At 37.3% G+C, this 14,823-nt stretch overlaps 4 protein-coding genes and 1 long non-coding RNA gene across 6 annotated transcripts; 3 read left to right on the top strand and 2 right to left on the bottom strand.

Annotated features, from left to right (window-relative positions):
- The first annotated feature begins 99 nt into the window (after positions 1 to 99).
- LOC128681759 (uncharacterized) lies at positions 100 to 1,844 on the top strand. Of its 2 annotated transcripts, none has more exons than XM_053765916.1 (3): positions 100 to 191; positions 624 to 839; positions 1,672 to 1,844. In XM_053765916.1, the coding sequence occupies exons 2-3, from the start codon at positions 627 to 629 to the stop codon at positions 1,804 to 1,806; spliced, it is 348 nt and encodes a 115-aa protein (XP_053621891.1). In that variant the 5' UTR covers positions 100 to 191; positions 624 to 626; the 3' UTR covers positions 1,807 to 1,844. The 2 variants fall into 2 exon arrangements, with proteins under 2 accessions (XP_053621891.1, XP_053621890.1); XM_053765915.1 differs by having other exon boundaries at positions 1,669 to 1,844.
- A 576-nt stretch (positions 1,845 to 2,420) lies between these two features.
- LOC135310001 (uncharacterized) lies at positions 2,421 to 5,034 on the top strand. Its single transcript, XR_010370287.1, has 3 exons — positions 2,421 to 2,548; positions 3,226 to 3,446; positions 4,069 to 5,034. It is a non-coding gene; the product is annotated as an uncharacterized LOC135310001 (long non-coding RNA).
- A 922-nt stretch (positions 5,035 to 5,956) lies between these two features.
- On the bottom strand, positions 5,957 to 7,303 carry LOC128681817 (gastrula zinc finger protein XlCGF17.1-like). Its single transcript, XM_053766022.1, has one exon. The coding sequence runs from the start codon at positions 7,026 to 7,028 to the stop codon at positions 6,057 to 6,059; it is 972 nt and encodes a 323-aa protein (XP_053621997.1). The 5' UTR covers positions 7,029 to 7,303; the 3' UTR covers positions 5,957 to 6,056.
- A 945-nt stretch (positions 7,304 to 8,248) lies between these two features.
- LOC128681747 (uncharacterized protein) lies at positions 8,249 to 9,861 on the bottom strand. Its single transcript, XM_053765888.1, has 3 exons — positions 9,711 to 9,861; positions 9,495 to 9,624; positions 8,249 to 8,867 (listed from the first exon to the last, which is right to left on the bottom strand). Exons 2-3 carry the CDS (start codon positions 9,622 to 9,624, stop codon positions 8,731 to 8,733), a joined length of 267 nt encoding a protein of 88 aa, XP_053621863.1. The 5' UTR covers positions 9,711 to 9,861; the 3' UTR covers positions 8,249 to 8,730.
- Positions 9,862 to 10,180: 319 nt separating this feature from the next.
- Positions 10,181 to 14,724, top strand: LOC128681775 (uncharacterized protein). The gene is made up of 6 exons (XM_053765944.2): positions 10,181 to 10,606; positions 10,994 to 11,145; positions 11,886 to 11,993; positions 12,739 to 12,884; positions 13,835 to 14,018; positions 14,490 to 14,724. The coding sequence occupies exons 1-6, from the start codon at positions 10,309 to 10,311 to the stop codon at positions 14,685 to 14,687; spliced, it is 1,086 nt and encodes a 361-aa protein (XP_053621919.1). The 5' UTR covers positions 10,181 to 10,308; the 3' UTR covers positions 14,688 to 14,724.
- The last annotated feature ends 99 nt before the right edge of the window (positions 14,725 to 14,823 follow it).

Below are 14,823 nucleotides of genomic sequence, written 5' to 3'. Positions count from 1 at the left end.
ACAATATATCTTATTATTGTTAAAAAAAAAAAACAAAAAAAATGTTAGTCACCCCAGCTTACTTAAAATTCTGTCAAAAATTCGAAACGGCTCAAGAGTTCAAACTTTTTGTCCGCTCCGGGTTAATCAGTTCACTTTTTATTATCAAATAGAAACCACATAGTATTGTTTTATTTCAAGTCACACACTCAGTAAGTTGTTAACTATTTATTTTTATTATTAGCTGTTGCAAGCGGCTCCGCTTGAAAGTAGGTAGCTTAAGACACTCTCCACACTAACGCACAAAGGGCCCAGACAAGAGGCGTACCTGCGGAAAATGGTCCTCGAGGGAAGTAAGAAGATACTCTCCAACTATCTCCACATCAAATCGGAAAAATAATTAAATCGGTTCGGTAGTTTCGGAGATTACCCGCCTCAAACATACAAACACACAAACGCTTATCTCTTTATAATAATAGTATAAATTATGTTCCTATATCTGTGGTATGTAATAATTAACGGAGCGGAAGAAGGCATTATTTGGTTTAATAAAATTGAAATAAAAATTCTACTAAATCATTGCGACCTCAGAACTGATTTTAAACAGTTTTTAGAACATATGGTAAATACCCAATCACTTGCAGAACATGTCGTACTACGCTCTGACACAAGTGAACAAAGAAACATACGAGAGGATTTGCCGCAATTACTTCAAATTCATCTCGAAATGCAACAACCCCGACGAGGAACCAGTGGACGTATTCTCGCCGCTACCAGGGAAGATGTTGCAGGAGTTGGAGCTGATTAGAGACATTAGCAAGGAATTGCAGACGAAGAAAATCGAGGAAGATAGAATGGCCGTAAGTGATATAGAAGCAGGGTTACTGGTATCAAACGCAAAACCTCCTAAAGACTACTTGGGCACGTCAAAACGAGCAACTTTTATTCTACGACTTTTCGTGATTCGGTTGTTCTTTTTTTTTTCATATAATAAATACAATCTAATTTGCGATTCTACACAATATCTTAACTCTATGTAATAGCCAAGCAACACGAGACAGTACAGTAGCGTTATGTAGCGGAATCGAACATAGAGTTAAAGTTTTATAGAAACGACATTAAAACTAAAAAAAGGAAAATTGTAGTTTGTATTTGATATGTAGAACAAAAGATGTTAGTCTCTATGTACCTTATGCGCCCTTTGAAGGTAATGCGTTAGATACTAGTAAACCTTTTTATTTGAATATTTTTATATGATTCTCTCTTTTTTGCAAACTTTTATTCCAAAAATAATACACAATATCTTTCTCAGGAATACCACTATCTTTTAAAAAAACCGCATCAAAATACGTTGCTTAGTTTTAAAGATCTAAGCATACATGAGACAGAGAGCGGGAAGCGACTTTGTTTTATAGTATGTAGTGATTGTTTAAATAGAGACGCAGCGAACCAATCGTATTGCGGTGTGGTTGTCGTCGCGTCACAATAGCACACTGTGATTGGTTAGCTGCGTCTCACTGCGAGTCGACTCGATGGTGAGATGCGTCACAGTGCGACTTCGCGAAGTCGCACTGGGACGCTAGGAGCATAATACAGAAACCGTTTTTTTTTTGGCAAAACTAGTAACAATAATAAAATTTTTGCGTATATTAAAAAATGACGTTAATCTGTCAATGCTTTTGTTCGCAGAAGGAAGCAGAGGAAGAAATAAAGCGAAAGGAGAATAAAGAAACAGAAAATGAGACTGTAAAAGAAGACGCAGAGGAGAATAATTCAGAAGAGAATAATACAGAAGAAGAAAAGAACACAGAAGAGAAAAATGATTAAACTTAAATTATGACTGAATAAATTATTTAAGTACTTAATCATTTTTTTTTTCAATCGTATTTTTAATAATTAGGCTAACACATAGACAATTTAGTAGGTTGATAGTGTTGCCACTCGATAGTCAACTATCGATAGTGTGAGAAAAAGCAATAGTATCGACATTTATCGATAGTTTCGATAGCCGGGTTTGGTGCAATACTATTGATAAAGATCAATATTATGGATAGTATTGAACTGTTATGAGGGGAAGACTATCGATAGTAGGTATATTGCTCTGCGTTAGTTATGCCCTGAATATTAGATATGCTAACTATACTATCGATAGTATGGCCTTTTTCGATTGAAACTATCGATTGTAAAACTATCGATTGTAAAACTATCGATGGTTCGGCAACACTAGGCTGAGTAGGCTGGAGCCACGCGCGGCAGATTTTAGAGGGCGGCAAATTAAAAATGTTATTATAGTCATGACCTTACAGACCTGACAGCAAATCACCTACCTAAAAGAAACTTTAACTGTTCGTTCAGTACAGCTGTATTTAATAAAACAATGTTTATTATACCTCGGTTCAAAAGGTGAATTCAAATGAATAAAAACACATCGTACCTATACCTATAATAATTTACAAGACCTTTTGTAAGTAATTTTAATATTTTTTGCGCAGTTACGTATTAGTATATGAGTAGGATCAGTGTTATGAACAGAAGTGTCTGGAGAGTAAGGAGTTATATATTCTGACAGGTAAAGAGATTCTATATCCTGCCGTGGTCGTACGAGCCGAGTAAGGGACACAGCCTTAACTGATATTGGCTTACAGCTTGGTTGACGTCAAGCAGATGGTCGATTGTTTTATCACTGACAAATCTTAAGTTTAGGTTTTATTTTTTATGCTGACACCAGAATTCACCGCGTCACAACTCCGAATGCAACCGGATATAGGTACGCGAAGATGAGAAAGAACTGTAAGAGGAAGAACAAAATGAATAAATCCTAACTAATATTCTAAATGCGAAAGTAAGTTTGTTTGTTGCCTCTTCACGCTCTATCTACTCAACCAATCTTCTTGAAATTTTGCATGCGTGTAAGTAGTTTGTACGGAGAAGGACACAATGGTTACCCTTTCTTCTTGGAACATTAACGCGGGCGAAGCCGCGGGCAAAAGCTAGTTAAATACATAAAATCACGTTTATTACTTAATTTTAAATTCCATACTTTGATTAAAGTCCAGTCAAAGTTTACAGCACGGACATGGGCCATGTTAGCCGATCTCTCTGACAGCAATAAAAACTTATGTCAAAAATGACATTTAATTGTAAAAAAACTTACGTTGTTTATACCCGCGATACAAGTATAGCTTACTGTAGGCCGTTTAGTGTTGTCCAATTATCAATTAAAATGTTTGTCGATTCAATTTTCAGATATCACAATGGAATCTATCTATGACTTTAGGCAATTGCCCGAACCTCATTATAACGAGATCATGGAGAAATACAGGATTTTCATGGAGAATGCTGACCAGCTTGAGGAGCCACCCGTTGCGGTGTTCAGTCCCCTGCCTGAGGAGCAGGTGGTACAGCTGAGCATGATACGAACGTATAGCGAAGAACTTCAGAAGAAGAAAGATTTGGATATTAAAAGCGTAAGTTTTTTTATTCGTAGTTTCAATTACCGTAGGTAATATATAGGTTTCAATTACCGTAAAAACATTATTGAAGTACTTAATGAGAATCTATGGTAATGAGTTTTTTTTTTTTTTTGCGAAGCTGCTTGGTCCATTGGTACTTGTGAGGAAGGTCCAGCGCATATATTAGCTGCGCCCTGGACTTCGCTCCTGTGGAAATTTCGGGATAATAATTACCCTATGTGTTACACCAGATTATATTCTGCCCGTGTACCAAATTTCATAACAATCCGTTCAGTAGATTTTGCGATGAAAGAGTAACAGAAATACACACATTCATACACAAACTTTCGCATTTATAATATCTATTATTGGATATTGTCTACTGCCGACTTCCAAAGCGCACGTGAAGGAGTGTCGCAAAAAATTTTACCGCATTTTTTTCTACAAGGACGTCATTAACAAATTTTAACGTGGATGTTATAAAGAACGTGGATTTGAACCTGGGACACCATCGATGGTCCTTCTAATAATATAAATGCGATAAATACTTGGTGCTGTGAAGGAAAGCATCGTGAGAAATCTGCAATACTGCAGCGTCTTTTTGATTGTAAATTTGATACCCATTTTAATTTTTCAGAAGAAATCAGAGGTTGGTGATGGTGAAGAATCGGAAAACTTGTAGAAGATGAAAGAAACTAACCACTCCTAAAATAGTACTATAAAAAAATTATATATATATATATACTTAGTCTACCTAGGTAGGTTTGAGGTTAAACTGTAAATGTCCGCCGTCGTTTATATAAAACAATCCTTCGCTCGCATTAATTTCCCACCAAAACATTTATTTTTCCGGGATGAGATGAGAGAAGTACTTCTCCACACTTCAAACTACATGTATGCAAAATTTCAAGAAGATTGGTTGAGTCGATATAGCTTAAAAAGGTAACAAACTTACTTTCAAATTAGTAATATTACTAGATGTGGCCCGGGGCTTCGCTCCCTTGGGAATTTTTTGATAAAGTATAGCCTATAGCAATCTTGGATAATGCATCTTTCTAATGATGAATTTCGAAATTCGAAATTTCGAATTTTTGAAATCGGTTCGGTAGTTTCGGAGATTACCCGCCTCAAACATACAAACTCACAAACGCTTACCTCTTTATAATAATAGTATGTAGTTACGATTTGAATGGGTCCGGCGTTATCTGCACATGTTAAAAGTTTACGGCAAAGTTGACTGGTGCAACCTACCCTAATAATAACAAGTAACCTATTGTACATACTTTAAAAAATATTTAAATAGTTTATTCTTTTCATTTTGTTTGCCTCTCTCTTTATTTTGTACCTTGTATTAAAGTTATGCCACTTTGCTACGTTCCAGCGATGTTTTCTATAAGATTTGACGTTGATGTAGGTGGTACGTCGAAATTCCACCATTAATAATTTTGTACATCGTTCTGATTTAATTCGTCAACGTAGCAGAGGACCACAGAACGCTACGGAGCAATGGGGCATGGCTGTTACTATATCTATCTTAATATTTGTAAGTTTTGGTGCAATATTTTTTTTTTGTTAAAAGTTAAATAAATTATCGACTTGTGTTCTCCTATTTTTTGTTTACGCTTCTAAGTGTGGTCCTTACCGGAGTTTCATTCGCAGTTTGTGGTTTTACGGCCGCATGACCCTCTTTTGGAATGCTGTTAACGAATCTTATTCTGTAAAATTAAATCTGTCGAGGCTTTTTCAAAAGTAAATAAATGTATTAGGACAAATCACACAGATTGAGCTAGCCCCAAAGTGTTATGAGACTTGAAAGAAAAACACTTGTGTTATGGAATACACTACATTTTATAACATATACATATGATAAACATCAAAGACCCGGGCCAATCAGAAAAAGATCACTTTTCATCATGACCCGACCGGGGATCGAACCCGGGACTAGAATCGATCTCGGTGCAGAGGCAAGCACTTTACCACTGCGCCACCGAGGTCGTCGTGTAGAGGTTTCAGACTATTAATATGGTAAGAAATAAAAGTATTATTATTCTCTGTGATCTATTAGTCTTCCCGGTTACATCAGGGATTGTGACGCCCTGAAGCCCAGGGTTTAGGTAGTGTGAAAAATAAACTTTCAAATTTTGAATATTCAGGGGGCTTACATTCATCTCTTAACGCGATCCACTTTACGACCTAAACTGAACTGCATCGCAAATTCGTACCATCGACTTAATTTTTAGTATGAATGCGATTCATTTTAGGTTCCTAAATTGAACTGAGTTGCATTGGGATCGTGGTAGCCTTGCTGTAGTGATTTTGCAACCGGCCGCCTGCCTAAGTTCAACCATTTTAGATGGAATACTATTGTTGCATTTCAGTTGCGTAGGCTGTGTGCATTAGCCGATTCTACCACATCCTCGGGAGGTTGGGCCTATTGGGACCTATGGGCCTATGGCACAGAACATTTAACCTATGGGGACCAAACCATACACCACAAAAAGAAATTTCATAATAAAACAATTACATAAAAATAAATGAGTCTATTATAAAATACAAATAAGTGATTATCATAAAAAAGTATAATTACTTTAATAATACACGACATGATACTTAGCGAATGATAAACTAGGAGTTATCCGTCATAACGTCTTCTTCCTCATCCTCCGGATCGGCCAAGTCCGGGTGGCAAACTCGTATGTGAAGATTCAAGTTGATTTTAACGATGAAACTTTTGCCGCATGTTGAACATTTATGTGGTCGCTTTACATCATCGTCGATGGTCGGAGGGTGTGCCCGGGACATGTGAGTCCTCAATAATGTTGAATGCATAGTACGATCGCACTGCGAACACTTAACGAGACAGTCCACTGGCAGTCCTTCGTGCGTTTGCCTGTGCTTCTCCATAGTAATCTTCGAGACAAACAACTTGTGACAGAAATCGCATTTGAAGTTTTTCAGTTTCGTATGCTTCTTCATGTGGATTTTAAGACAATTCTTAGTTGGAAACATCTCTTCGCATTTCGAGCATTTGAATTTCTTAATGTCGTTATGCAGTTGCATGTGCAGTTTGAGATACGCTTGCCCGGTGAAACTTTTGTTACAGATCTCGCAATTAATAGTGCTCACAGATGAGTGTGTTTGCATGTGGCTTTTGAGGAACTGCGCGGCTACAAAACTTCGGTCGCACACTTCACAGATATACTTCTTGGATTGGACACCCTCGTGTTTGCTGCGGTGGATGTCCAAATGGTACTGTGAGTTGACTTTGACGTCACACTGGTCGCATTTGAATTTACGACGCTTTTTAGGACCAGTTTTCTCGACAATCGGCTCGGGCTCCATAACTGGAGTGTCCTTTTCGTTGCCGTGAAACTTTTTGTGAAGCAACAAAAATTCCATACCTTCGAATGTCAGGTCGCACACATCACAGCGGTATCTGTTGTCGTTTTGCTGTTGTTTCATTTCGTAAGTTACGCTCTCGTTGGGATTGTATGTTTCTCCCATTTTTTCCCTTTTTACGTTTTTGTCGCTGCCAGCCGGTTCCATCATACTCTTCATCCAGTGGTCTTGAATTCCGACACCAGTCTTCGGTTCCATCGGTACAATGACGCTACCACGACGCCTCAGTCGAACAATACTTGCATAGGTATTGATCCATGTAGATTCATAAAATTTCACAATAACGCTCAAAATATGCCTCAAATAGCTCCTAAACAACTAATCAAGCATTGTTGATGAAGATCTAGGGAATATTTTACGAGGTAAATCGAATGCGAGACAAAAGCGACCCTTGTTACACTACCATAAATTCCAAAAGAGAAGCGAAGCGCAGTCGTTTTTTTGTTGCGGCTGGTTAATGACAGCAACTTTTTTAATCGTTGACTTGACATTTATATTGTTGCCATTGTAAATTTTATTACAAAAAATAATGTAATAAAAACTAATAAAAAGTATACTAAACATAAAATATTTTAAAAACTCTCAGTAAAAATGTACGGTCTTAAGCTCTTTTTATTCGTGAGTTTTCTGTTATGGATAGATGTTTTTGAGAGTTGGATTATTTTATATTTTTATAATGGCAACACAAGTGTAAACTAAAAAAAGATCGAATAAAATTAGAATCTCTACACATTTTAAAAAACGCTTATCAGGCTGAACAGATTTTCCTAAGGTCTTCTTACTTTTACTGGTATAACATTGTATTTAAGTCGCCTAAAGGCATCTGACTTTTACGACTAGGTTCCTAACTACTACATCTAGTGGCATGGCCAGTATTCGTATACCTGGTACTAAACACTAGTGAATTAAACTCAGCGTGCAAGTTTCGTCACTATGTTTTCCTTCACCGGAAGCAACTGATGGTATGAAAACTATCATACATGAGTTTAATTATATACTAACTTTGGCACGAGTAGAATTGGTGGAACATTTTGATCACACACAGACGGAATTTCCATTTGACCAAAGAGTATATAACATTGGACTTCCACGAGCGGTGCTCTACTTTATCAATCATAAATCGAATATTTCACATGAACGTGGCTATTATTTATTTTTATATCTATGTATACTTTCACAAAGTGTCCATAGGTGCAGAATGCCGGCTCCACACTATCCGCTAACAGTTCGCCAATACATTACTGATTTTTCATTGCGGTAAAACAAAAGCACTCATAGAAACTATGCAATATTTGTGCATTCACGTCGGCATATGTCAGAGTTCGGTGAATTCTGTGGAGGCTACATGAATATCGCACGACCCAAGCATTAACACAGGATTATGGAATACAGTAGTAGTGGTACAAATAAAACAAAAATTACGTAACAAAAATATATTCAACAAAATCTAAACTAATTACTATTTACAATGCAACCAACCATTTGTGTTAGTATGTACACAGGTGATATATAAATGAATATTTCAGATCATCAGCATATTTGAAGAAAAGTAAGTCATAAAATATGAACACTTTATTGATTGTTTAAATAACACTAAGGGAATATGTTGTTAGCTGTTTAAAAATCCGCAAATCCTTCAGCTGATAACCGAATATTTTTATTATTATTAGCTTATTGATGGGTCCCATTGCTGGGCAAAGACCTCCCCTTCATTCTACCGCCAATCTTTTATTTATTTAAAAAAATTACATTTTATTAATTTCTTACATAATTTGTTGTCAGAAATGGCCATTAAGAAATGCTCAATTTAGAATTTGACATGAAAAAGTGCCTGTCAGGCCTAATTTCTAAATAAATAAGTCTGAAAGACCTTAAAATTTAATAGAAAGGACATTGATTGTTAATCTTTGTCTTGTAAAGACGGAGAAACATTTCTACCGAGGACATTTTCTTTGTATCTCAATTTCTCTACTTTCGTTGGGTCCTTGAGTGTCTCATCATCGACTAGACGCTCCAATCTTTGGTCTTGTACTGATTCTGAAAAAAATATAGATTTTTTTTAAATAATTGTGTGTGGTTCATCCCACGAATATGACCACTCCATATCCTCTGGATGGTGACTGAGGGACATATTTTATGATTCATGTCATATCTCGGGCAACAATATCATTCCCACAGAGAATTGATGTCAGACACGGCTGGCTGTAAAATCATAATCGAATCTTCAAAATTTTAATGCAAAAAAAAAAAAAAAATTGCATTAGATTCGCCATTTCTTCATAAATACAAGAAGAAGAAAGGTGTTGGCCATCTTATTCAACAAGCTCAAAGAAGTTTCAAGAAGCTACAAGTGGAATAGGAAAGCCAAGAATTCATAGATAAAATAAAAGTCAGGCAAAGGTTGTGTCGAATATAATGTATAATCTATGGCAGGGAACAGTGTTAAATGGAAAGTATTCCATTGACGAGACTCACAATTTTAAAACTATAATTTAGTTTTTTTTTAAGGCTAATCTGCTGGGCCAATTTTGATGAAATTTTAAATATAGTTATAGATTAGTTATTAAGGCTGCCTCACTTAGCTACCACGGGCGGAGCTGTGGGCAACAGCCAGTTGATGAATAATATTAAGTAATGCTTACAAGATGAATGATAGATACATACTGCTATAGGGAGTATATTTGTCTGATAATAAACTTTCTAAGTTGTAGCCTATAACACCGACGACAGCCGCCACAGGCAGTGTTATATATGGAGCATTTGTCCTTAAAAACCTTAATAATAAGGGCCACATCTGAAAATATAGTGATTAGGATACATAAATAACAATTGAGGTTATTCGATAATTTACCACATTAGATTATATAGATGAAGACTTACGTTTGATGTAGTATATTAAATAACTTTAATGCAGGTTTATTGATTATTTTATCTTATTTTTTCCAATTTAAAGAGCTAAAAAAGGCTAAAAGTAAAAAGCCGATAAGATTAAGTTATTGACATTGACAGTTACATTTTCGTTTAGAAATCAACATAGTAAGTGGACGTTTACTTGGTTGCCAAATCTCGATAAATAAATAAAACTTGAATGAAAAATAGATATGTCCATAATTGCACTGCACTGCACGATTGATTGGTTCGATGGTTTAAATATAATCAGTGTATAAATAACTTTCACAGACTTAGTTATCTTGAGAAGAACTCAGTCTGTGAAAACCCGTAAATCCTTATCATTAAATAATTGTATGGTGCTTTCTCTACGTCACTATTTATTGTTAAGGCACTATCGTTTAAGTTTTTTTTTAAACGAATACGATAACGTCAATGTCAAATTAATTATCACCTGTCTGTCGGCTTCGGCTGTTACGTTGAAAATATAACCTAACCTCTTGTTTACTTTGCTGATTGTTGTTAAAATGGATTAAAGAAACGAAAACATCGTACAAAAGTTACAATTTACATTTCGAATATAATAATTATGTCACGAGCTAAGCTGCTGTCTTCATCACTTCAGCGATGTTTAATAAATAACTTGAAATCTGAACCAAAAGATTTACGTAACATTTGTCGCTATAAATCTACGAAAACGAAAACAGCCAGCTCTGTATATCGGAGTATGAATATATTTGATAGAAAGGCGAAGGCTTTGCAAAGGGAAAGATCAGCCAGAGGGGAGGCTTATCATTTAGTTGAACACATAAAAGAAGAAGTCGGATGGCGGACGGCCGATCGAGTTTTTGATATAAAAAGGACGTTTAAAAATGCTGTGGAACTTGGTAATTACATCTTAGCTAAAGTATATAGTGATAGTATTAATAGTTTTTGTGTGTCGATGGCATTTCATAACGGGAATCAACCAACATTTGCCTGAAAAAACGTCTCAAGTAGGTATCCATTAAAAGTGCCAAGAAAGTTTTTGTGTGTGTTTCATTCCACGTAATAACCACGACCCGCAGCCATGAGGTATACAGCTATGAAGAGAGATGAAATAGATAGGATACTGTGGGAAAAAAGTTAGTTGTTTGTTACCTTTTCACACTTTAACTACTCAACCAATCATCATGAAATTTTGCATACACGTAGTTTGAAGTACAGATAAGTACATAGAATACCTTTCATCAACAAAAGCCTTCATTTTGACTTAGTCAAAATTTTTTCATCAGGTGCGAGTCGGGGCTATGTGTCCCGCCATTTCTTACCTGACAGTGTCGAAAAGGTGACGTTATGTGACACGTCACAGACGCACCTGGACAAAGCTATCGTCGGGGATGGAGTAACAGTGGAGAAGCGTGTTATGGACGAAGAAAATATTGACGTTAGTTTTATTGAACTAGTTACCGGTTTAGGTAGAGGTATATGTTAAGGTGGTGGTGTAATGTTTAAGACGCCCGCCTGTGGATCGAGAAAGGTCCCAGGTTCGAATCCTACTCCTGCCACATGAGTTTGTATACCAATTTGACTCGTGTATAGTTGTTTTCATCAACCACTGCTTGCTTCCGGTGAAGGTAAACATCGTGAGCAAACCTGGACAACTGGTTGATTATTAACTTTTGTGTGAAATGGAGAAGGCAATAGCAAACCACTCCATTACGAATGCCAAGAAAGTTGTTGTGTGTGTATAATTCTACGTAATGACCACGACCCTCAGCCATGAGGAATACGACTATGAAGAAGATATGTTAAGGCTAAACCTGAAAGGACGGCTAGGTTTAGCCGGCTAGACATAGGTATAGCCGATATCATTCCGGCTAGATCTGTGTGCTGGTCACAGATGATTATTGGCTAGATTGGTTATGTTTCCCAGCATATTTGTCTAGGTGTGTACCTGTTTCTTTGTTTGTGTCCAACAAGCTTATTCCGATTGCTGTTGAGTGTTCATCATCAATTAATTTGAGAACTTTCTTGTTGTCGGTGGAGCATTTTCCATCTAATTCTGTCCTCGGCCATCGATTTCACCTCCGTATACGACACGAGCTCTGCCTTCTCTTTTATTTCATATAGGAATGCCTTTCTTGTTGAGTGTTATTATTATCATTAGTTATTTACATTCTATAGTTACCAGAAAACAGTGTGGACTTATTAGTCTCGTCGCTGGCTCTCCACTGGGTGAACGACCTGCCGGGGTGTTTTGACAGTGTCATGAGATGCTTGAAACCGGACGGGGTGAGTCCACTCATTATTAGCTTTATGAGAAACTAGTTTCATCCCGAGGCTTCGCTGCGTGGGGATTTCGGGTTACATGAATGAAAAATTATTTATTTAAGTAATCAAGACTCACAAATTTGTTAGTACACTTAAGCTATGTTAGTATGTAATTAATAAGATTAAAATTTAAATAAAATTAACAATTATTGTGTTGACCATTCCTGCACCATTCCTCCAGCAATGGTGCAACAATGATTTACATGCAGGCAATCCAATCTACTCGCGACCATGCGCAGAATGCTGTTGTTGCTCACCCGCACTCTGCGCACCAGAGTTGCACACCTTTTCCGCATAATTGCGTAAAAGCAATCTAACCGTGCATCAGCGAACATCTCTGACGCGCTACAGAAGCGAGGCAACCCCAGCAGCACCCTGAACGCATTGTTTTATTGTACGCGAAGGGTAAAAAGTACCCTATGTGTTATTCCAGGTTATATTCTACCCTTGTACCAAATTTCAAAACAATCTGTCCAGTAGATTTTGCTTGAAAGAGTTACAAACATACACACACATACATCCTCACAATTATAATATTAGTTGGGACTAGTTTAGTTCGCACAATTACTATCTATTGGTGAAAATCGCATGAAAAACCGTGCAGTAGTTTTTTGTGTTTATCGCGAACAGACAGACAGACGCGGCAGTGGTCTTTGTTTTATAATATGTAAGGATATAGTGATGATAAATGATCATCAATTTTTAGGTGTTTATGGCAACAGTGTTCGGCGGGGACACGCTGATGGAGCTCCGGCAATCGCTGCAGCTGGCCGAGACGGAACTGTTGGGGGGCATGTCCCCCCACGTGTCCCCTTTTACCAGAATAAGAGATATCGGGGGACTGCTCAATGCGTAAGTGTCTCTCTTTCTCATTTCTGTAAGTAGTAGTGAGGGGCTGTGGAGCCGCGAAGACCGGCTAAAAATATAACCTTAAATTTTTGAAGATTCAATTGTGGTTTAACAGCTGCTTGTCCGACGTTTACTCTCCTTGGTAATGCTGTTTCCAATCAGTTCCCATTGTGGGGCGGAACCACATGCCACGCCACATGATTGATTGATTGATTGATTGATTGATTGATTGATTGATTGATTGATTGATTGATTGATTGATTGATTGATTGATTGATTGATTGATTGATTGATTGATTGATTGATTGATTGATTGATTGATTGATTGATTGCTGATTGATTGAAGCGTTTGTGTAAGTTTGTAAGTTTGTATGTTTGAGGCAATCTCCGAAACTACTGAACCGATTTCAAAAATTCTTTCACCATTAGAAAGTATAGAAAGTTACATTATCCAAGATTGCTATAGGTTATATTTTATTCCATAATTCCCACGGGAGCGAAGCCCCGGGCAACATCTGGTAATGATATAAAATATTTAATTTAATGGAATCTAAGGTATCTAATTTAACCATCTTCCAAGAATCGTAGCGTCGTGAAAAACGGCAGCTGTATGTAGTTCTGATGACAATACAATAATGTGGTGCAGTCGAGCTGATCTGATGATGGAGCCGGAAGATATGAACTGGAACTTCGTATCATAGCTGTGCTTGGACTTGTTAGAAAGATGTTGTAATGAACCTTGACCACGATTAAGTTTCACGTGCACTTATTAAAGCGTGTTTTTCTATTGTTATATATTTTTAAACGATTAATTTGTTTTAATCATCACATCGAGTGCGTTATTGCTAACACTGGTGTCAGGTTGTATTCAAGTCGCCTAAAGGCATCTGACATGACTTTTACGGACTACTTTGTTAAATAAAGTCTAAAGACTTTTTTTTTTGTAAATGAAGGGCCGGTTTCACACTGCAAACGGTGGACGTAGATTCGCTGTGCGTGTGGTATCCGACGGTGTGGCACGTGATGCAGGACGCTAGGGCGATGGGCGAGTCGAACGCCGCGTTCAATCGCCCGCTGCGTTTGAACCGCGACGTGCAATTCGCCGCCGCGGCCATATACGACGAGATGTATGGGAAGGTAGGTATTTTTGGAAATATTTTGTCTAACTTCATGCTCAGTCAATGATTGTGAACAACGGTCAATCGGCACATTTTGGTCGAATCAGCGAAACGTTCCCGATCACCCCGCGTGGATCGCAATTCAGGTATATCCCTCACTAGATTTTGCCAGCGGCATCGCCAGCGTGAATTTGAAACATACATGATATTCATACAAACTTTCACCCCTTTATTAGAGTTATTTTGGGGTTAATTTTCGGATATAGCGTTGGTGGAAGAATTAATTGCAGGGTGACTTTTTATAAAGGACTTTTTTGCAAGGTCGCCATACGAAAAGTTTTTCAGTACCATCGACTGACAGATACATCGCGCAGGCGTGAGCTCGTCGTCACAGCGCATGCGCGTAGATAGTATGAAAAAAAAAACCATTCGCTAGAAAACTAAAAAAAAAACTATATTTATTTCATAAACAAATAAACTTGTCCTACAGGATATGCCTGAGAGGAATTCCCGCGGGGTGCCAGCCACTTTCCAAATAATAAACTTTCTCGGATGGAAACCCGATCCATCACAGCCTCAACCGATAGAGCGGGGTTCAGGGGAAATCTCCATGAAAGACCTGCATAGAATTGACGAAATTATAAAGGAGACGAAAAAAATAGAATTGACTGAAGAAGACAAAAAATAGAATCAAGTTCTTAATAAATGTTATTTATTTATAAGTATTTAATGAGTTTTTTTTTTACCTGAAACATAAAACACGTCCACAAGTTCTTTACTTTTTTACATGACGCGTACACAATATGGGTAAAACAGACAGCGTG

The sequence above is a fragment of the Plodia interpunctella genome, chromosome 28 (genome assembly GCF_027563975.2).
Source record: "Plodia interpunctella isolate USDA-ARS_2022_Savannah chromosome 28, ilPloInte3.2, whole genome shotgun sequence".
Taxonomy (NCBI): Eukaryota; Metazoa; Arthropoda; class Insecta; order Lepidoptera; family Pyralidae; genus Plodia; species Plodia interpunctella.
This window is presented reverse-complemented; position numbering and strand designations above follow the sequence as displayed.